The sequence below is a fragment of the Cinclus cinclus genome, chromosome 19 (genome assembly GCF_963662255.1).
Source record: "Cinclus cinclus chromosome 19, bCinCin1.1, whole genome shotgun sequence".
In the NCBI taxonomy this organism is placed as follows: Eukaryota; Metazoa; Chordata; class Aves; order Passeriformes; family Cinclidae; genus Cinclus; species Cinclus cinclus.
This window is the reverse complement of record NC_085064.1, coordinates 11,300,728-11,323,185: the sequence shown is the minus strand read 5'-3', so window position 1 is coordinate 11,323,185 and position 22,458 is coordinate 11,300,728. Positions and strand designations below refer to the sequence as shown.

The window sequence follows — 22,458 nt, the reverse complement described above, 5'->3', positions numbered from 1 at the left end:
TTTTGCGTCTTCATCTGTCAACACTGCCAACATCACACTGGCATGGAACAGGAAACAAGCTGTATTCTTTGGAAGAGTAAATAGAGCTGTACCTGAGCTTGGCATGGAACACTGAAAATCCTGCTACACAAAAGTCCTACGCAAAACACAAGGGTCCCACCAGCCAACACCAGGGACCTTGCAAAATTGCCAGTTTCTAAGACCTGTAATGAGAATTCAGCTTTCAAAAGTTCAGGGATTAGATGCTAACTGTGGCCCATCCATCTGCTGAATTTTCTTGATGCAAACAGGCCAGTATTTCCTCAATTGTGGTTGAAAGTCCCAAGTCAACAGCCCTGCAGTTCTCTGTGGCTCTGACCCTGCCCAGCTCTGTTTCTGAGTAAAAGCCCAAGGCTTCCCATTGTGAAGGACAGAATCTCTGGCTCAGTGGTGGCCTTCCTACAATACGCCACTTAAGCCAGGAGTGTCCCAGTATGCAGGAACACCAAAGTGGGTTATGGACCCAGCAGTTCAAGCTTTGAAACAAGGAACCACAAAGGGAAACTTTGAGCTTCTGTTGTACTGAGGAGCACATCATGGAACAGAACTAGGCTGTGGATCTCAGAGACTGATCTGACCCAACAGTTTGTTAAGGAAGTAAAAATAAATAAGCAATTAAAATTACCTCTGCAGAAGAACAGACGAGTTTTGTTGAGGTTATTTAGTTTGTGTCGTTTCACACATGATTTAGAGGTCTGAAACAAGCATTTGTTCTCAGAGAGAGAGCTAACTAGTGAGAGCTAATAATCTGAACTTCAGGCTTAAAGGCTAAGGACAGTAAAGCCACATTTTGAGAAGACTGCATGTCCCAAGAGGAACTAGACAGAAATCAGTTGAATCAACAGGCTCAGCTAAAAAACAAGACATATTTGGGAAAGTGACAGTTTATTCTTCTCTGCTTCAACTCATTAGGAAATGAATTATTACTCTCAAGCCAGTCATAAGGCAAAAAAAGTATCACGCAGGCTCCCATAGTCCCATTTGTAGAATTGATTACATTAAGACTTGTGTACAACTTCAAAAACAGAAGATTTTTGGTAAGCATATATATGTATTCCATTTTCTTGCCTCAGTCAGGCAGCTCTCTGGGTGAAACACCGAACCCTGCAAGTGTTACAATCCACAGCACAGTCATAATTAAAGGTTCAAAATTTGCTTTGTTCAAAGGCACAAGGCCAAAGCAACACAGGCCAAAAGAACCTGGGTAGTGTCACTGAATTTATATTTTTCATTTTTTTCTTTAGTCTCCAATTTTAAGCCTTTAGCTTTTAGCCAAAGCTCAGCTCCTCAGCAGCACAAACCTGCTTCATGAACAAAAAAAACTGAAGATGTTTCGTTCCACATTTCCCCTGCACTATCCTCATTTGTTGAGCCAAAGAAAACAGAAGCCTTGGCAGCAAATCAGTTGTGCGGCCATAGTGACTGGATTCCACTGCACTTGTGAGAAGCTCATCCTCATGGTTATTGCTGCCATGTAAACAGGACGAACATGAACATTCTGCACTGACTAGTTATGTCCTGACAGTCCCAGGACAGGCTTCCTCTGATGACAGAAAAATTGTGCATTTAAATAATTTGTAAAATTTCTCCATTTCCATTAGTACATGGAATGATAAATATTATATAAAAGACTTAAATAATGGTCCCAAGAGGAACTTGTAACTCCAGCAAACAGAATGGATCAGCCTAAAACAAATAAAGATGCATCTTACTTTACAAAGGAAAGGTTACAATTACTATAAAATACCTCCCTCAGCCACTGGAAAATGAACCATTATAGTAAAATTCAGTCAGGTCCATTAGGGCCCAGGGACCCCTGGATTTAGTGGGGACTGCAGCTCCTGGCCCTGCCTGTGACACCCACTGCCATGGGGGAAAAAGACTTTCGGTGAGACCAAACTCTTCTGGAAATAGGTTCAATCACATTTCTGAGATCAGTGAATACAGGACTGTCCAAGTCCAAACCCAAAAGGAAAAGCACTCTCGAAAGCTCATTTCCAAATTCATGGCTGTAAGTGTGCACATATAAAAATGAAAGACCCTGGGGCTCCTGTAAGATTCTTAAAAACCCTGGTTCTACTTTGTCTTCAAGTAACTGAAATAAATTTCTCCATTTCTTCTGGGTATTAGAACTGCTGTAATACCTTTATACTGTCTGCTTTTAATACTACTCCTAAGGAAAAAAATAACTGAAAATTTCTCCACGGGCCAAGAAATTACAAATAACAAGAACTTTGTTGTACAGTTGTAAGCTTGTTTTGAGTCAATAAACACCCATGATGGGATACCTGAACAGGGAGGGACAGAAGGAGGCTAATACCTAATATGCTCACAAGCTTTTGCACTGTCCAACCTCAGAAAGCAGCTTTCAGTCAGAATACCTGAGTCTAACTGATGCAAATAAAGATATAAAATGCACATGTAGTTTTACTTGCATTTCACATTCTCTCCTGCATTCCTGCAGGGAAGTTAAAAAACTGCAATACCTCTACAAAATTATATACCACTTTGAGCCAAACCAGCAGCAAATTCTCTTTTACCATCATTTCAGCCACAGCTTGAATAGACTGTTCAAAGTGCTCTACAAAACTAAGACACTATACAACAGATGTTCTGCTGCCTCTTCCTTCTCCTAAGGTGATGCAGCATAGCTCAGGAGCTTGGAATGAGATCAGAGTACCAGCAGCAATACTGACAGCTTCTCCCTGGGACAGCACTACAGCTCTTTGTTTATTCCACCTGCCACCTGAACCACTGTCACAGTCTGACAAAGGAATGGCTCTGTAATCCAGTGTTTCAGTGAATCCAGAATAAACCAGAAAACTGTAGGCTTAGTCCTGCTCTCCAGGAACAACACTGTGCCCTAAGCCAACTCACTGCATTCCCAGTATTTAATGAGCATTTAGTAACACTGAAAAAAGTGAGTTCTGGGTCACCAGAGCCCTAAGAATGTCATGGTCCACACTATGATTACCTTCTGAACCTCATCATCAGTTCCAGGGAAACTAGCTTCATATGGCACAGCTTTGGCCATCAAAGAACCAGGGATTAGATTTAAGACTGACATGATTTCTTCAAACCAGAGATGCTTTTCCCAAGCTTATGTTTGTTGTTTGAAGTAAAAAACAGTGCATTACAGCATCTCTCCTCAAACCCTGAAAAGTAAAGTGACTTGAAGATAAAAATGCCACCACTGGAAGATCCACTGATGCAGAGTCTATGCTGGCACCCAGATAGGGAGTGGATGAGCCTCTGTGTTAAAGACGTATTTGTCAAGGTTGATTAAGTCTATGTCATCTGAAAACAGCAGAAACATGTATTTGAGTGTTTCCCCAAGGAAGAAGCTCTCCATTTTATCCCGTGGCTCTGGATTACTGGGATTCTGAACGTTGTTAATGGAAGTATAACCACCTGTAGGAACCTGTGCAAAAAAAAAAAAAAAAAAAGTTTTACCTTTGCATAACCTAAAATAATTTTTTACTTCCTAACATCCAGATGCACTTGGAGAAGATAAGTGCTAAGAAACAGATCATCTTTTCACACTTTTCATTTCATACTTGGTTTTCATTTACATATAAAGCTTCAACAAAGAAAACATCTCACTACCTTTTTAAAGGAAACCGCAATGATAAATTAAGCAAAATATCCATTTGTGCTTAGAGTAGAGAGGTATCACAGAGAACATCCCTTTGAAGTTTCTGGACAAATATACAGAAAGGAACCAGTGATTTCTACGTTAGAGCTGGCCCAAGCCTTGTATCCATTTCTCTTAAGAACAGACCATTGATATTTGGTGCCACACTTTCACAGCATATCACTGACATCTCCATGAGCACTGTAGTCAGAATGAACAGTAAAAACCTTCTATTAAACCATTAATGCCATTTTGTGCTAGTTTTTTTTCCTCTGGCAACTTTAATTGAAGAGTTCTTTCAATCTAGCCATGTCCTCAGCTTCCAAAGTCTAGAAACCACAGATTCTAACACAATGGTAGTCTTGCCTATAGCTTCTGCATTTCACTTTTTCGTGAATGTAATATAAGTTCTTTCACTATACAGACTACACAGGGTATCTCCATCTGTAAGAAAACGATTTTTCTGCATATACTTACAAATTCCCCCCCCAGTTATCTGATGAATCATGAAACATAGTATGTTCTCAAAGTTGGTGTTAGAAAGCGAGTAAATACAGTCCTGACAGTACAAGGTCATTATAAACTGGCCTTACCCGGGTGTATCTGTTGAAATTCTGCAAGATTTCCCACCCCCAGTCTTGGTATTTCTTATCACCAGAGAATCTGTACATATAAAAAAGACTTTCCACAGTTTCTGGTCGCAATAAGTTGTGCCTGTCTGCAGGCTGCAAGAGAAAAAATGACAAGAGTATTTCAGACAGGGGATTTCCTCAAGGATACAAGTAGGGGGAAAAAATATTATTCACATCTCCATCTGCTCCTAAGAGTTTGTTATGTGTAAGTCAGCTTCTAAATATACTGGCCAGGAGTTCAGTAGCAGAATAGAGCTATGGAGAAATCATGGAACTGGAGTTCAGGCCACCTGAACTCCATCTGCTCACCTTGATTTCCACATCCTTGTGGCCTTTCTGTGCATGGAGGTTGAAGTGTACGATCTCTGGGCTCAGGCCTGTCTCTACTTGAGCATACATCTGGTAGCAGGTTTCTATCAGACTTTCAGCCAATTTCATATGATCAGCAGCCAGTCCATTGTGAGCTCCCAATGCTAAAGTACCCGGCAAGAAGCAAACCAAGTGATCCTACAAGACACAACAAGACAACTCTTACTGAGAAGTTACACATCAAAATGGCAAGGGGAGGTGGGGGGGAGGGCATGTCTTTTGATTGTTTTATTCTTTCTCCAAAACATATTTCTGGTACCAACAACTTGAGGATATCATCTGATGTAATGTAACATGAGGTAGGCAACATTATTACAGGAAGCGTTAATTTCAAAAATGTACAATAATGTGTTTTTATGACAAGGTTCTGAAAAAAAGGTCTCAGTCCATGTTGAGGGGAAGGAGAGTGTCTTTTGGTTTACCAGAAGCATACATTTCTTATCAGCTCATGCAGGGCATCAACAGAACCACCTAAAGGCTTGGCTGTCCTCATTCTGGGGCTAATCTACCACTGATAGAAGAAAGTAAGCACTGCAGATTAATGTCACATATGGGATCTCAAATGATTCACAACATTCACAATCAAAGTTAGATTTTATCACCCAAAAACTTAGTAAAACCACTCTGATGCCCCTGTATGGACCTTTAAAAGCTTTGTCCAGTCCTTAAGGAAAGCTGAGGGTTGTAAAGGCCAGCATAGACATAGGAGCCAAACATCCCCCACTTTTCCAGTTGGCATGGGTAAGAGACTTGTCGAGCCTTACACCGAATAACAATGGATTAAAACCAAAATTCTGACTCCCTGAAACAGAAGGAAGTGTTCTGATATGTATAGAGACCTAAGCCAAATCTATCTGTCTCAATTCAACTCTGACATATCTTGGGATGGGGCAGCCCCCTCTACCCAAAACCCAGGCACTGGTCTTACTCGCAGCAGGTTTTTTAGAGAGCTTTTGGGAAATTCATATCCAAGAAGCACATGCTGAAAACTGGAACTGAGTATCTTAAAAATACTACATGAGGAAAGGCTATACATACATTAATAATACATCACTTGACTTTTAGACAAGCCACACACACCATACCTGTGCTGCACGAGATTTTTAATGGAAAGATTTTAAAGCACACAAATTAGGAGCAGAGGGTTAGGATCAATCAATTTTCCCTAGTGAACAGCATACTGTTTTACTCAAGAATCTTGAGTAAAATCTTGAGGTAGGAAAATAAAGATGCCATGAATGGACAGAAACCTCCAAAATTATTAACCTATTTTTTAACCCCATAATACTGTATTAAATGACATGCTTCTGTTGAAGGCGAATCTGAAAACACAGTGTCTACATATATTTTTGAACTATGGAAAATGAAGAATACATAATATAGGAACTCTCTCAACTATTTCAGACACTGGAATTTTATGGCCAAAACAGAAAAAAAGAAAGAAAATTTAATTCCAGCATCAAAATGTTCAGTCGTGAAGGAACAAAATGGGTTTACTAGAGCAACTCATAGAAAAGGCCCCCACTACCTACATGGCAGTTACTCATTACTGCCATCACACTGGACAGATGTATACATATATATTGTCTTGGGTTTAGGTTTTTCATTGGTTTGGTTTTTGTTTTATTTTTTTGTCTGTTTGTTTTTGGTCTTTGGTTGTTGTTTTTTTGTTTGTTTGTTTGTTTTTGAGAGGGAAAAGCTTTGCATTTGCCTCCGTGTTGGGTTTTATTAACACTTTGTAATGGTTTTTCTGTTTCCTTTTGCAGTTGTATTTCTTACCATCTTGGCACTGAAATGGCCATGAGAAAGCTCTCCCACAAAAGTAAGCTTCTTAGGTTCTGATCTCTGAAGAAGATGCTTTTTCACTCCTTCTATGGCTCTCATATAGTCTTCCAACAGCCTGTGAAAAAAATCATTCCCAGTTGGCTCACATGAAGTCAGAACATACCTGATCACAGCTGATGTTCAGCAGATTTTTTTAGGCAACTATTGCTTCAAAGACTAATATTTAACTAAATGTGAAAACTTTAAAAACACCCTCAGTGACTATCAACATGACATTAACTGGCTGTCACTATCATGTAGCAATACTGGGTTTACTTGAAAAGTAAATAATACTATTTTAGTACTTATTCAAATATTAAAGAAAACGCCTGCAGTAGTTTCTAGGCAATAAACAGATTTTATTTCACAAATCCTTGGAAGCCGGGTTATTGAAATCACAGAAAATCTAGGCTGGGAAGGACATCTTGGAGGTTGCTACTTCAACCCTCTGCTCTGAGGCTGATTCAATCACATCAGGTTGTCTGAGTGCTTATCCAATCAATTTTTAGTACCCCCATCCAAAGATGGAGATTCAAAGAGTTTGAACAATCTTTTCCAACTGACCTTTCTCATTGTGAAACATTGTTTCACAGTATTTAATTTCATTTTTCCTTGTTTTTTACTTACTTTCAATATGGAAAACAACCTGTTGATTGTGAGGCTCACAAAATGCTATTGTGGTCCAAAAGACACCAGTTCTCCATTTACAGTAAGGTAAGCCTTGGAAAGAGCGGGGATGAAAGCTTTGTTTGCAGAAAGGCCTCTGCTCTGACATACAGAAATGCCTCCAAGAGGCACATTTTTGCTCTGTCTGCATAAAACTCCTTGAAATTAACAAGGAGTCTAACAGTCTGACATAACTAGCTTATATGCAGACTTGACTTGAAGGAAAGCTTCTTTTCCAACATCCTGAACTGTTCCTTGCAAACACTCTTCCACTAATGCAGATAATAAAAGAAACATACAAGACATGAATAAGCACTTTTTACAAGGGTATGTAGTGATAGAGCAAGGGTCTTTAAACTGAAAGTAAGTAGATTGATACTAGATATTAGGAAAAAATTCTTCCCTGTGAGGGTGGGGAGGCCCCGGCACAGGGTTCCCAGAGAAGCTGTGACTGCCCCATCCCTTGAAGTGTTCCAGGCCAGGTTAGACAGGGCTTGGAGCAACCTGGGATAGTGGAAGGTGTCCCTGCCTGTGGCAGGGGTGGGACAGGATGGGCTTTAAGATCCCTTCCAACCCCAACCAGTCTGGGATTCTGGAATTAAAGAGAAGGTAACACAAACTTCAAACTTCAGTCTCCTTTCACCTTTCACTAACAAATCCAGAGCAAACACAGGCATCACTGTTGAAAGGAAATGCCGACAGGATTTTAGAAGTGTCTAATTATGCTCAATTTTTATTGAAAATACTTAATTCTTATCTCTTGTCTATGACACTCTTCACATTTGATGACCTGAGGAAGAAAAGGTTTTTGTGGAGAGGGAGTTTTAAGACTAAGGCTAACTCTCCTCATGTTCTTTCACCAAGTTACCACAGGCCTCTCTTTCTGCTTAGCTTGCTTTTAAGAACAGTAATGAGTTCAGCTGACTCTTGGGCATATGTATTACTTTTCTTCAAGCAGCAAGCTACAACAGAGAGTTTTACAGCGCATCCAATTACCACACCAATATGAGAAGCGTAAAGAACTTACTCATTTTCTTTCTTTCCACCCTGAATCCACTGCTTGAGCAGATACTCATAGTAGCTGTCAGCTCTGGCTCCCAGAGTGTAGACCCCTAGGTGGGTGAACTGCCCACTGTTGGTGTTTATGAACATAGGCACGAGGCCATCGTTTTTCCCTGAGAGGGTATGAACATGCTTCATCACCTCATCTACAGCTTTCTACAAGAAAAAAAATGGCAAACATAAATTATAAGTATAAATGAGGTACATAACTGTGTCTAGTCACTATAGTCCAGTAACAAATCTGTAACTTTGCTTACCCAGATTAGCATCAGGGACATCAAGTTCAGCTAGAGCAATATATTAAATTCAAGATTTCAGACTTTCGGACTCTCAAAATATTATGTTCTGGGTATGTTAAGTACTCTGAAGCAATTATAAGTGTTTCCTTTCCTTGAAGACAAGCCCACTCAAAAGCCAGTACTACAGCACTCAGATTTACTCAGACTTGCAAAGCATCAGTCCAGCAAAAATATCAACAACATGGATCTATTTAGCAATAGCTAAGGTTCTTTAAATTACTGCATTCTTCAGCACTGAGCTGTGGATACAGTTCTAAACAATAACATCAGCAAACAAAAAGAAAAGTGGATAATATTATTTTCTCTGAAATTCTTTTTATTTCAACTAACTTTTCCCTATATGATGACCTGCTCTCAGACTCTTACCTAGTGAGCGACATTTTAGTCCCTTGGATGGCATCATTTCAGTTTTGCTCTCTGCATATACAGAACGGTATCAAGAAACCACACTCAGAATTTTTTATTTTTTTAGTTAAAAGTTTTTTCTGAGGAAGAAAAGGAATTTCTCATCTCCACTACTACTTTTGGTATTCAATAAAATAATGGAATATAGTTTCATTTTCTTCCCCTGTCTAGAGTTTCACAACTTATTTATTGGAACTTATAGATGCCTAAAACTGACTAAGAGGCAGTGGTACATCTGCAGAGAAATGGAAAAAGAGAGACATCAACTGATTCTTCCATACCTGGAATTTCTCATCTCCAGTGAGACGAGAGAGCTCCCTGAACTCCAACTGAATGCTGGTCACCTCTGCCACAGTGCTGTCAGATGTCCAGCGAGGGGGATGTGCAGTGCCCCGACCAATGTTGACATCAGAATATGGTATTTTGGAGGGGGTCTTGAATGCTGGCATAAGCCTGTTTCCAATGTCTTTCTAAAGAAAACCCAGGAGCACAGGACAAAACAACAAACAAACCAAAAATACATATATATACATGCACATCCCATTAGATTTTCTTCACAAAGCAGAGAGAAAAAATAGAACAGCAGCTTAGTTTTAAATGATGTAAGCAACTGAAGAAATTTTAAAAGTCATTAACTTATTCATAGGAATGAGCAGAGTTTCTACCTTGTTCTTAGTGCTGCAGGCCTCATCTGAGGCTACAATCCATATCATGCAGTCACTGGCTGATCTAGCTAATATGAGGTAGCTGATGCTGTTAAGACACACAGAAAGGACAACAAAAGACAACCATAACCCTCTGCCAATCATTTATTTCCTCTTTAGTTTCATGAACTTAATGATGGTCAGCCATTCATCAGCAGAAGAGCAGACATACAAGAAGGGCTAACAAACACAGCAAGGCTTTGAGGTTGTACAGAGAGCAGCAGCGCAGGCTTCAAAGCTTAATGGTAAATGTCTTTCTCACCACTTTAAATATGAAACTGTTAAAACCCAGCAACATTTAACTTTCTGAGGAATCCTCCCTCAATTTGGTTCAGTATGGAATGCATAGGAACATTTTTTTCATTTGTAAGGCTAGTCACTCACAGCTTTTTCCAGGAAAAGGCTATCTCCGGAGAGGTGGTAGGTGCTCAGCAAGCCACCCAGGATACGGATAGTGCTCTCAAATAGGTTCACATCCACATTTTTATCAAATACTAAATCATTTGCCACCCATTTTCTTGCTTCTTCAAACTCTGCAAAGCATAAAAGCATGTTCCAACAACTAAAGATATGAGTACTCCATATATCCATAACAGTTACTTCTATTTGTCTACAGAGATGACAATTTTAGGTGGAAAATTAAAATGAAGAGCACATGCTGGCAGAAGTTTCATTAGCATTGGTTTAATTCTTATTCAGCACACACCACAGATGCATACAGACAGAAATATCCACCAAAAAAGAAAATATTAAGGTTAAGAAAAGAAGAAATAAGAGGGGCTTTTTATTCAAATAGTCCAGAAATTAAAATATTTTAATCCATTCATCTTCCTTGTTACAGTAATTACAGATAATTAGTTACACTTCACAAAGTCTTCTAGTTTTAATTAAATCTTTTTCAACCAAAGCTGTTATCTACCAAGGCAACAGATAACATTTTCAGTTACAGCTTTAGCCTAGGACTGTCCTCAGGAGCCTGGCTCCTGCAAGATGTTGCAATTTTTTTCTCCAGAAACAAAAATGGTTGTTTATCACACCACGAAGTCAAAAGAAAGGTTAAAAGAAAAGCCCTATTAAGTTCATCAACCAGCTTAGCAGCTGCATCACTCACTAACTTCTTTGGCACAGTGTCTCTCTCCATGGTGCACGTGAGTCAGTTTAGCCCTCACAATTGGAGGCTAAGCTATTTCAGCGGATCCCACAGCTTCTGGAAACTCCTGATAGTGAGAAGCAGCAGAACAACCAGTTTGCCAGAAATGGAAAACGTTCCTTAGGAGATAAACTCTGAAGCAAATGGATGCCTTTGCATCCTCTGGTCTTAGATGCTGGGCAAACACAGGATGTTGGGCACATTGAGAAGAATTACTAAAAATCACCAGTCAGTGTTGTCAGCAGAGTTCTCTGCCAGAGAAGCTTTTGCATTAATCAGCTGATAAGAAAGACTAGCAGCCTCAAACAGAACTTGCATTTACATTGGATTTGTTATTCAGAAGAAATCCCAAGAGCTCTCTAAGGCAGTCAAAACTGTCTCAGACAGAACTGATATAAAATAGAAAGAAACCTCACCAATAACCCATTTTCGACACATCTCTAATACTAATAATTTATTTTAAAAACTCTATTTAATACACAATTAATTTTTTAGGAATAAAAAAAGAGCAGCACACTGACAACTTGATTAAACTTCAAGATAGACTTCTCAGGTCTAGAGCTGCACACACGATGTTATTTTACAGAAACTTCAAAGGTAGAGAGACAGAATCATAAAATGCTTCGAGTATTTAGTGTAACCTCACTGTCAGCTCTGTTCTTCCTATTTTGACAGAAAAAACTGCAAGATTAATGAAGGTTTACAAAGGTGGCTATCTACCATGGTTAAATAGATACAGCTTTCAGAAATTTTTAAATACCATTAAGAAAAACCTTTGCATCACTAAAAAAAAACCCCAACCAACCAACAACAAAAAAACACTAATTAACCATTTCAGTTTTTTGCAACAGAACCGCAAAATTTTTTGGCTTAGTTTTTTAAAATCTGTTTGAAAGTTTTCTAACATGGTCACTTCCAGAATGACTCTCAAAAACACAGACAGCAAAACAATTGAGGAAAGAGGTACTGAGCACTCCCTTTCTGCACCTATGGATTCCTTACAGAAACAGCTTTCTTAAATCCATATATGAAATACTGGTATTAAGTGTGACAAAACGTAAGCCAGAACATACAGGCAAGCTACCCAAGAGTAAAAGGGCAGAAAGCCTCCAGTGGCTATATAATGGCACAGAGGTTTTAGTACAGAAACAAAGACCAGGAAGTTTAGTAAAACATCCCTCAGATTCTAACAGATGTATACATTGTGTATACGTGTGTGTGTGTGTGTGTGTGTGTGTGTGTGTGTGTGTGTATTTACCCTCACAAGAAAGCTTAATTTATAGGCCACATGTCATAAATATTCCACTCTAAGAATTCTGAACATGCACTGCCTGAAGAAAAATTAAGGAATTATTTTAGAAGGAAAAAAGTTGTAGAGGAAAAAAAATTACCTTCTTTTAAGCCTAAAATCCACATGGTATCCAAGGCATCAATTAAGGTAAGCCCAAGTCCAAACCACTCACTGTAAGACTTGGATAAAGGCTTCAGTTCATCGTGGCCCCAGGCAAAATCCTTGTACCCTTTCCAGGCATGGCGGAAGGCTTCAATCACAGCGAGCTGCCGCTCATTGATGGGCACTGCGAAGGACAAACAGCACCTAGCTCAGGACTTCTGCAGGGCACTGATGGAACTCTACTACACACCACTTTACTGCATTCCACCCAAAATAAAATTTCTTTCAAACTAACTGATCAGTGCAATGGAAAAACCACCCTCACATTATTCTTTTCAGAACAGCCTTTCCTCTGCAGCACAACCAATCAGTGTTTCCAGCCAAGTGGAAACAGAGATTTCTCTAGCAACAAAATTGTCCTTTCTGCAAATAAAACATTAAAATAATCACATGCACAGTTGTAGATGAGTATCACTAAAGCTCAAGGAGATGAAAGTCAGGAAATACCAGATTAAGATCCATGGTAATTCAGGTGCTGAATACATATGCTTAACAATAAAATCCTTAGCTAATTCACCAACATTTTTTTCTTCATCTTCCCTCTCACTGCTTTCTGCTAAATTTAATATCACTTCTACAAAATTATTTCTATTGAACTTTCTATTTAACAGCAAAATAGAAAAAAAAGTTTACATTTTCCATCTTGACAAAAACATGTCTTTTTCTATAGTTGTACTGATTTTTTGCTTGTCATTTGCCATGAAGTGGAGATGTTGCACAATAAACATGAAAAATTCCAAGCCGTTAGCTGAAATTTTGAAAAATTATGAATGAAGACTTCTAGAGAGGAAAACACCAAGCAGCATAACTAACCTTATAAATATTAAGCTTGCAAAAGTGCAAATACATCACACTGAAATATGCCATGTTTGTCACACCAGAACTTCCTAGTTTCTCTTCTGAACCCAGAAAAAGGAACAACAGGTTCTTTGTTCCACAAGTGCAGCAACTTCAAAAACAGCTTCTGCAGCTTTCTGGTGAGCCTTAAAACCAGTTCCATTTATTTCAGGGAAGAAGTCACTTTCCTCTTATTTGCAGAACAAAAGGAAAAGCACAGGTGAAAAGGAAGCTGTCTCTTTCATGCCCTCCTTCTTTAGATTATTCTGTCCCGCCTCCTCCCAGAGGCTGTATTTCAAAGATTTGTCTCTAGAATTTATTTTCAAATTCTGAAGACTACCAAGCATGAAGGCTGGCATAGTGAAACAAGAACACTGAAGAACTAGGATGTTCTAGGTAAGTGATCTCTCCTACACTTTTTGTTTCCTTTTAATCTAAATAAATAAATAAATAAATAAATAAATAAATAAATAAATAAATAAAGTGTATGGGGAGAAATTGCACAACATAAACCATAAAAGCAAACAAACAAACAAACAAACAAACAAACAAACAAACAAAAAAAGATGTAACTGGCTGTTCCATTTACCTGGTTCTTTCTGGTCTTCAGCTTCCACAGATGAAGGTTTTTCTGGTTCCATTATTTTACTAGATGGAGGTTCAGTGCTTTGGTCAGGTTCTATGACTGCTCCTCTCCAGCTGTAAATACAAGGGACTGTAATTAAGGCTTATTTTGGTCACTGAAAATCATGCAAATGAATGGGACTTATCTCTGCATTTCCTTTATCACACAATACTTTGATAAAACGGAAGTCAGACTTTATATCAAGGATCAAAATAAGTGTGTTGCCCACTAGGTAAGTTTCTTGTTCAAATAAATTTTCTTTTCAGAGAAATTTTACTTGATTAAGAAATGTGAGTTACAAGCTCTTGGAATTTCATTAAATATCTTAGCAATGGAATTTTAATGAAAAACTTCTTAAAATAAATCAAACACCTGAAAATGCTGTATTATAAGCAATTTGTTACCTAGCAGCTTTTAAATGACCACAGTAGCCACTAATGCTGAATAGTACCACATAAACGATGATAACCAAAACTCATGATTAAGCACAAAGGATGAGATGCTCAAAGTACTAACTCTGCTATCAAGGGATCACAAGCCTTCTCTGCCACTACAGACGCCTAAAACAGTTTTTACAGGTTTTTATGAAGAATCTCCTGAAGGTGAAGTCTTTCAGAATGGATTTCAAGTCAAGCCAAGTTCATATCAAGATCAATAATCTCGACCATAGCATTTAATATATAGATATGTTGCCTTCGAGCCCATTATATGCTCCCTAAGGGAACCAGGCTTACAGGCTTACTTTAAAGGCTATATTGTCTACAGTCAGTGTATCTTCTGACTTGGATAAATGCCATATTCAATCTCTGACTTTCATTCTTTAAGTTTGTAGCTAGTCTTCACTATGTTTTCATTGCTCTTGTAAGTTCTCTTGTTAGCAACTGTTTAACTCTATGAGTTACAGCACAAGCAAAAACAAAACAAGAAAACACTTTCAGACAATACTGACAGCCAAAATGCTGAGCCAGGCACAGTTCTGATGCTATGATCAGCTCATCTGGGCCAGTGTTAAAGAGAACATGAACACATAAAATCCCCAAGCCTCATGTTCCAAGTCTGAAGAACTTCTGCCAAACTTTCATTAGTCTTTTCTATACTCACATTACTTTCCATCACTTATTCCCGAAACAAAACACCTCCATAACCAGAGAAGCACAGACCTTCTCTTAAAGATACTACTAGAACTGTACAAGGGATGAGGTATCTTATAAGAAAGAAGTAAGCACATGGTATTACATGCACACAGCTATGTACACATTGGCTGGTTCTGCCTGATCAGCCTGAGCACACTGTGTTTAGTGGCACCAACCCACAAGCAGCACTGACACTGCTATCACTTTCCAAACCCACCTCAGGACAAAAACACTTGTAGTAGCACTATTGTATTTATACTGTTACATTAACATTTATTACAACAAGCAGCAGAAATCTCTGGACACCAAGAATCCTTCTGAACACGGAGTGTCTAAATGCAATAGAAATACACCCAGGCTCGCAGAGCTTCAAACCCTCTGCAGCTGTGTGATGCAAACAGTAAAATCAGAGAAACTGCACATTCATCAAAATTAAATCTGTCAGCCTAGTAATATCAGCAGCTATCAGGCCAGGCCTGAGAACAAACTCCATGCATAGAAAGAAAATAACCTCACACACATACAACAAAAACCCCTAAAATTTTCACTCCAACACTCAGTGAATCTCAGCAGGGGCAAGGGAGAAGCACTGTACCTTGCCTGAAACATTTCTACCTGATAATGGATTTCTCTGTTTTCTCTACTTTATCTGCTTCGACCAACTCTTCAACAGCCCTCATGGCATCACGTTGGGTCTTCAGCCTCATGTTTCTCCGTGGTGCCTTGATCTGAAGATTGGAAGGAGCATGACGAACATGAGGTGGTTTTGGTGGCTTCTGAGAATACAAGGGAAAAAAAAGTGCTTAGTAAATTGCAGAGATGGAAAAATTTCAAATCATAAATCAACATCATTCCAGTATCAAACATAAATTCCGATAAATCTTGTTTTGTTTGTTTTGCAGCAGGCAAATTCTGACCTGAATGGAAGGTATGTTAAAGACTTTGTGGTTTTGTTTGCTTTAAACTTTTGATAAAATTGTCCAGTTCTTATGTTTACAGTGACAAATTACTTCTAAACTACCTCTACTGCTACCAGGTATTCGTTTAATACAAGGCAGTGACAAATGATTGTAAAGATATTTGGTTCCATTTTACTAGGCGCAGTAAATTTACAAGAACTAGCAAAAAGAATGCAAAAAAAGTCCTGGCACATCTAGGCAGAGCAGTGAGTAAAAAAAAGCATACAACATGAATAGCATACAGAACGTGCAGATAAAAAATATAAAGTCAAGAAGTACTACACCAAAACCCTTCCTGAAAGGACAGCATTACACCAACAGCACACTTCTATTGCAAGCTCTAACTCCTTCCTCCACAACAACTGTTGGAAACAAGCACTATTTGCCTTCACAAACTCTTTGTGGTGTTAGAAAATTAGTTTCTTCTCACATTACCTGCAGTGAAAGCTCAGGGTAGTCTCCACGGTTGGCATCTGCTTTCTGGGGTGCTGGTAAAACAGCTGGATTTGCCAGCTTTAATCTAGGAATTTCTTGTTCTGTTCTCTGATCATCCAACGATTTGTTTGTTATACCTAGACACACAAAATTTCTCAGCACAAGGAATCAACAGTTAAGCTTCAGCGAGAAATTTGTAATAGCTTGCTGTATTCAAGTAGTAGATGCACCTCCAAAAATTATTTGCATTCACAAAATATTGATAAACAGACACCAATTGTTAGATATGAAGTGTATTTTTATATTAATCCTCTCCCTAATATAAAAGGAGGCTGCTAAAAGGCACATGGGGATATTTTAATTGCTACTGTGTCAGTTTTTCAATACAATTAATAAGACAGTATCAGAGGTAAATGTGCATTAGTATTGCACAAATGCTTGGAGTTCCTAAACTGACAGGCCGTCAAAACCAATAGAGGATTACTTTATTCTAGTGATTAGGTTTGAGCTACCCCTATCTACATGGAAACATAATAGAAAAACACACTCAAAACCTTCATGTTGCAAGCAACTGTCATAGTTTAGGAATGGTACTCCCCAGTTCAGTTCTCCCTGAAACCACAAAAACCACACTGCCACTCTTCTTCCCTCGTCTGTTTTCCCCTCCCCCTTCCCTCTGGGGTGGATGAGTTGAAGATTGGAGGCACAGAAGGCAAAGATCACAGGCTGAGAGAAGACAAATTTGCTGGAAACAGCAGTGAAATAAGAAAACAAACAGTAAGGCCAACAGGTAGATATAGGGAAAAGAAACTATTTACAAACTATTTACTATTAAAATAAACTATTTATAAAGTTATGAATATGGATGGATGCCCCTGCCATGTTTTCCCCACCAGAAGGAACACCTTCTCCCCAGCACAGAGTCCCTTTCTCCCCTCTTCCATGCCCTGCAATGACTGTGGTGGTACAGAATAACATCCAGGCCTTGAGTACATCCTCTCCCACTACTTCAAAAAATTAACTATCCTGGCTAAAACCAGGATATCGACTAAAACAAAATGTTGCTCCAGTCAAGAAAAAGAAAGAAAAAGCATACAAAAAATATTTTGATTAAGCATTACAATCATTCAAACATCACATAAAATCATCTCAGAACTGTACTTCAACGAATACACTTAGTCATTACCAATGGAAATGAAAACTGGTTGTAAGACCCACAACAATCTCCTAGTTCTAACACCTCATTCTGGCCATTCTGAGCTGTACAGAACACATACTTTTCCATGCTTCCACCGTGCTTGTGTATGAAATTACTCCACACACTGCCAAGAAAGCAAACAGGAAGAGAATGACACTCCGCTGGAGTCGGGACAGCTGCTTCCATTTCTTTAGGAGAGAAAAGAAGTGAAAGAAAGAATATTTAGTATGACATTAAGAACCTACTTGGTCAAAAATAAACTGTTATTGGTTCATTCAGATTAAAACCCACAAAACTGTGGTTTAATTTTAGCCTGTTTCCAACTGCATATATCCATTGCTTATCTTCTTTGATGACAGAGAATACAGAAATCCAACCAGCTAGCACAAGGCACAAGCTCACAAAGACATAAGAGCCACTTGCTGCAACAACTTCAGAACCTGCCAAGACTCCCAGAAAGCTTCAACTACTGCTGACTTTGATCACAACCTCCATTGGCTGACCTGAGCATCTGCCCAGCTATCAACTGGGAAAGCAGCCAAAAGCCTCTTTCCTCCTGGCTGGGGAGGGACTACAGAGTGCACATGCAAAATTAGAAACAGAAGAAAATAGTAGGAAAACTAAAACCATTACTGCAGCAAAGAAAGGCTCAAAATAAGATGAGCACCAGTCACTGGACAGGTTGTGGGTTCAATCTGCATACTGGCCCTTTGCTTAAAGAGTGGGTCCCTTTCAACTCACAATATTTGGTCAAGCTGTGAAATGGAAGTCAGGTATTCTGGCTCTGACAAGCATAGGAACTGTCACACAGAACAAGTTCTGCACCACAAAAAAATAAGCGACCAACCTGCAGCAATGTGAAAATGACGTACAACACCACAACAATAAACAAGACAAACCCACAGTCTTTTCAAGTTTAGTCCTGGGCAAAAATGTATTGTTAACACTAGATTATATGCAACAATCACTGAAAAATCACAGCAAATTACATTAATCTGAAAGAAGCTAATATTCCTTAGCCTCCATTAACAGAGAGAGAAGCTGGAGTTAAACATTAAGGGCTAAACTGTCACTGTTACTTTTCCAACTGTCATCCTTAAATTAACTAATTCTGGTTTGGCTATACAGAGAGGGTACTTCACTGCCTATGCTACACTTGGGAACGACCTTTCCCACAAATCATACAGTACTTCCCACAGTCCTTATCCTCTTAGCAATAGCCAGAGGTCAGGAATGTCTCAGTGCAGAACTGTCAAATGTGAATTCACAGCTCACACTGTGAATCCCAAAGCAGTTTCCTGCTTTCCACCTGCAATATTGATTGTACAGGAATACTGTACACCCTTCTCTGTGCACACTGCAAGATGCTGGTCCCACTGTGTCATCTTCAGTTCTACCTGCCTGACAAACTGGATGACCCTCTTCCCATTTCAGAAACTAGAAAATTTGAAATCTAGAAGCTCTGTGGTTCATTAGGGTAGGAAGGGAAAAGAAGTTTTAATCGTGGTGTCTTACATATGGGTAGGAGTAAGGCACAAGAACATGAAAGGGCATTCCTCACCATCTTACTGTTTTTTTTCTCACGAAGAATAAGGATAAAATGAAGGGTGATGACTCAGGCCCGTATCTCTCTAGCTGGTAATAAAGAGAACTGTGGGACTATGCGCCTAAACAAGCTCTTCATACATTTCATCTGATGAGCTGTAAAGCCCCTACAGGTGACGATATATCATCTCCTATCTGTAACAAGGGCTATCTTGTCCCTCTGACACACTCTTTACCACAGACTCTCCAGCCCAAGACTCCCATCCCACATGAAGCTGCCTGCCCATTCTAGCCACAAGCAGACAAGGTCACTTCCCAGAGCTCTGCCAGTGAACCCCCCTCCTCACACTCAGCTTTCACACTGAAAGTAGAATTGGTCCCTTAACTCTCCTAGGGCAGAAGATAGGATTATCCCTTTCAGCCTTACTTAACAGTGAACAAAGCCACAGAGACCAAATATCACTCCCCTCATTCCTATCTATAGAGAGCGCAGCGTTGCCCCTCAAATGTTCACCAGCAGAGGGCAGGACTTTACCGAATACCCCCGTGCCAGCTTTGTTCGTGAAAATTAACCCATGACATGGAGGTACCTCAGCCAGCCCGCGCCTTAAACACCCCTACCCCGCGGAAAGCAACCCCGCGAGCACTCCTAGAGCAGAGCCCAGCGCGGGGCCGCCCCAGGGCCTATGGCCGTGGCCTCTGCCCGACTCGGAACTGGGGGACCACGCCAGGTCCCCCATGACACTCCAGCTACACCTAAGGGCTGCACACTACTGACCGCCCAACAGCCCTCCCCCATCGCCAGATGCCCCCCGCACCCAGCACAGGGATACCCCCGGTACCGCACAGATCCCCGCGTAGCCCTCACCCGCCAGCAGGAGCGCCGCCGCCAGGCCTTGCTGTTGTTGTAGCCACCGACCCCGACCGCCTCCTCCGGACCGAGAGTGACGGAGATGAAGTCCCGGCGCGGTGGTCCCGCGGCGGCGGCGGCACCCGAGTACATGGCTGCGCCTCAGGGGCCGCCTGCCGCCATCGCACCGCGGGACGGAGCCGCCGCTTCCGGCAACCGCTTCCGGTGTCGCTCTGGCGTTGGCGCGTCCGCGCTCGGTGGCACCGGAGCGAGGCGGAACTCAGCGTGCCCGGCGGCGCTGCGGTGGCACCGGCGCTGAGGAAGCCCCGTGGGGACGGGCGCTCTCCGCGGGCAGGCAGGCAGAGGTCTCAGCCCGCGCCGCCCACTCGCTGAGCTGCCCTGAGGCCGCGGCCCTCGGCGTGGGCCCGGCCCGAGCCCCCCACTGAGACAGAGAAATTAAGAATCAAGCATCAAGAAATGCTTTTGACTAAAAAGGGGCTGACAAAACCGTATGGAATGCCCAAACATTTACTGTGCTTACAAAAACAGGAGGAGAGCAAGGTTATGGCATGAGATAAAGAGCTAGAATGCGCAAACAGGATGCAAGGACAAAGACACCACAGATAAGGGGGATTCTTCAGACCCCTGAACCAGGAAAATTGGTATCAAAGTCCGGAAGATGGCCAAAGGACTAAAAAAAGAGCATGCGCAAGGAGACAAGGTCAAAGTTCAACTGAGAGGAAGACTATTTCCTTCATCGCAAAGAGCCCCAGACGACCAGCAGAGCAATCAGCAAGGAGCAGCGTGCACTCCCGAAGAGGCGTGGAACTAAATTTAATACGAAGCAGGGACAAGCGGGGTTAGGAGATGAATATATATTAGGTGTACTGTGCAATCCCTAGCTTATAGAGAATAAAAAGAGAGTTCGCAGGTTGCCAAAGGTGTGCATGTTTTTGGAGGAGCTATTCCCCATGCACCTCAGCGCTGAATAAATACATACCTACTCTTATAACTCTGTGGGTTGTAGAGGATTTTTCCGCGCTTCACCACCTACTTCGCGGGTTCCGGCTTCAGACCGGGGCTGGGGTGCTCGGGGCTGTGTAGATTTTGCCCTGGCCTCGCTGCCCTGTCGCACCCCGCGAACCGCACCCAGCACAGCGAGGACAGCGGCTGCCGGGTGGGCAGTGAGGAAAGGAGAGGCTGGAAATCCTCCCTGTCACAGAGTCATTGGCGTGGAAGAACTGGAAATGAAGATGTGCACGTGGGAGGTCCTAAGGAAAATCAACTCAGTAAATGACCTGCAAGTCGCCATGGAGCTGGGAGTAGGCCGCTGTGGAGGCGCAGCCCCACACAGAGCGCTGCGCCCCGAGCCATGGAGGGGGCATGGACACTGCGGCTGCTCCCGTCCATCTGCAGAGAGAACACAGCCGGGGAAAAGCCCGAGGTACTGCTGCCTCCGAGAGAACAGGGAGTGCTGTCCTGTCTGATGGCATTAGCACCTTCCACCGAAAAACCCCAAAAAAACACAGTTTTCCAGCAGGGAATGCAGGAACACGGGCCTGAGAGAAGAAAACTGGGATCTGTGAAAGGATGTACTTAAGTGGGTGAAAAGCAATTTAATCAGTTGTGTAATCTTCCATAAGACCTGGCACTGAATTTCGGTATGCAGCAGGAAGCACTTATCACACATAGTTCCTTCCTTCAATTCCTCCTCCACAGCCCCTCAGCCCTGTGTCACTCCCTCTGCAATAAAAGTCTTCTCTGCATCTTCCCTGTGAAGAAGGAGGGACATAGAGTAGGTAAGAGCACTGTTTAGTGATGCACACTTTCAGAGCCATAGCAGGACTACGTTTGTAATAACTTCTAGCTCAGGTTCATAGCCCAATAGGAAGAAGGCAGCATTAAAGCAGGTACTTTAAGACTGCTGCTCTAAGTGCGGGCACTGAATTCGCCTCCAGCTGTGCCTAAGTTAGCATGCATCATTTGAGCCTTTGCATTTGGAATCTACCTCACAGTAGATTTTGAGATAAAACTGAAAATTTGGTGTTTTCTGAGCGTTTAATGATTAAGAAAACTAATCAATCAAAAAGCCTGGCAGATCTGAACAGCACCTAAACAAGCAGAACAATTTAAGATGCCTAAAGCATGTGTTCAGTTTTAGTATTACTTTTCCTATCACTAACTACTGATTCATGTAACATTTAAAAACATTTAAATCCCCAGCAGCTTTCACATGGGTGTCAAGAGAGAAACTGGGGGGAAAGAGGTAAGAAAGGAAGATTTGCTTCTGGCATTTACTGGGTTCATCCCTAAACCCCCAAATGAGGGCAGTCTGCCATTTGTGAGGTATTACTGCCTTTCCCTACTGATCATGCTATAAATAGAGCCCTATTTAACGAGTGCCTCTCATTGGAAAGCAAAGTACAAGTTGCATTGCAGCAAGTGCTCATTACTTACACACCAGCTGCAAGACTGACTAAGAATGAAATTACTCAAATCGACTTGAAATAAGACAACCACCACCTGCAATTAAATCCCCTTCCCTCAATAAACTAAGATGAAAAACTTGGAAAAATATATGGCATTGCAGATAAGAACATTAATTTTCTGTTTTCTGGTGAAAAATAGATCCCATAATG

The 22,458-nt window shown here is 41.0% G+C and overlaps 1 protein-coding gene across 1 annotated transcript; it reads right to left on the bottom strand.

The window, feature by feature from the left end:
- Positions 1-907: 907 nt before the first annotated feature.
- Positions 908-19,993, bottom strand: MAN1B1 (mannosidase alpha class 1B member 1). Its single transcript, XM_062505565.1, has 13 exons — positions 19,838-19,993; positions 17,504-17,612; positions 16,227-16,363; positions 15,448-15,608; positions 13,664-13,773; positions 12,176-12,361; positions 10,019-10,167; positions 9,212-9,400; positions 8,192-8,382; positions 6,454-6,574; positions 4,615-4,812; positions 4,267-4,398; positions 908-3,460 (listed from the first exon to the last, which is right to left on the bottom strand). Exons 1-13 carry the CDS (start codon positions 19,970-19,972, stop codon positions 3,257-3,259), a joined length of 2,022 nt encoding a protein of 673 aa, XP_062361549.1. The 5' UTR covers positions 19,973-19,993; the 3' UTR covers positions 908-3,256.
- Between the last annotated feature and the right edge of the window lie 2,465 nt (positions 19,994-22,458).

Bases quoted from the DNA above. Each gene is read 5' to 3' on its own strand.
- MAN1B1 (XM_062505565.1), bottom strand. From the start codon at position 19,972: ATGTACTCGGGTGCCGCCGCCGCCGCGGGACCACCGCGCCGGGACTTC. The intron at 6,575-8,191 runs GTAAGTTCTTTA...TTTTTTTCACAG, and splicing joins GGTGGAAAGAAAGAAAATGA to GCTGTTGGAAGACTATATGA. The intron at 3,461-4,266 runs GTAAGGCCAGTT...TTTTTTGCACAG, and splicing joins ATTTCAACAGATACACCCGG to GTTCCTACAGGTGGTTATAC.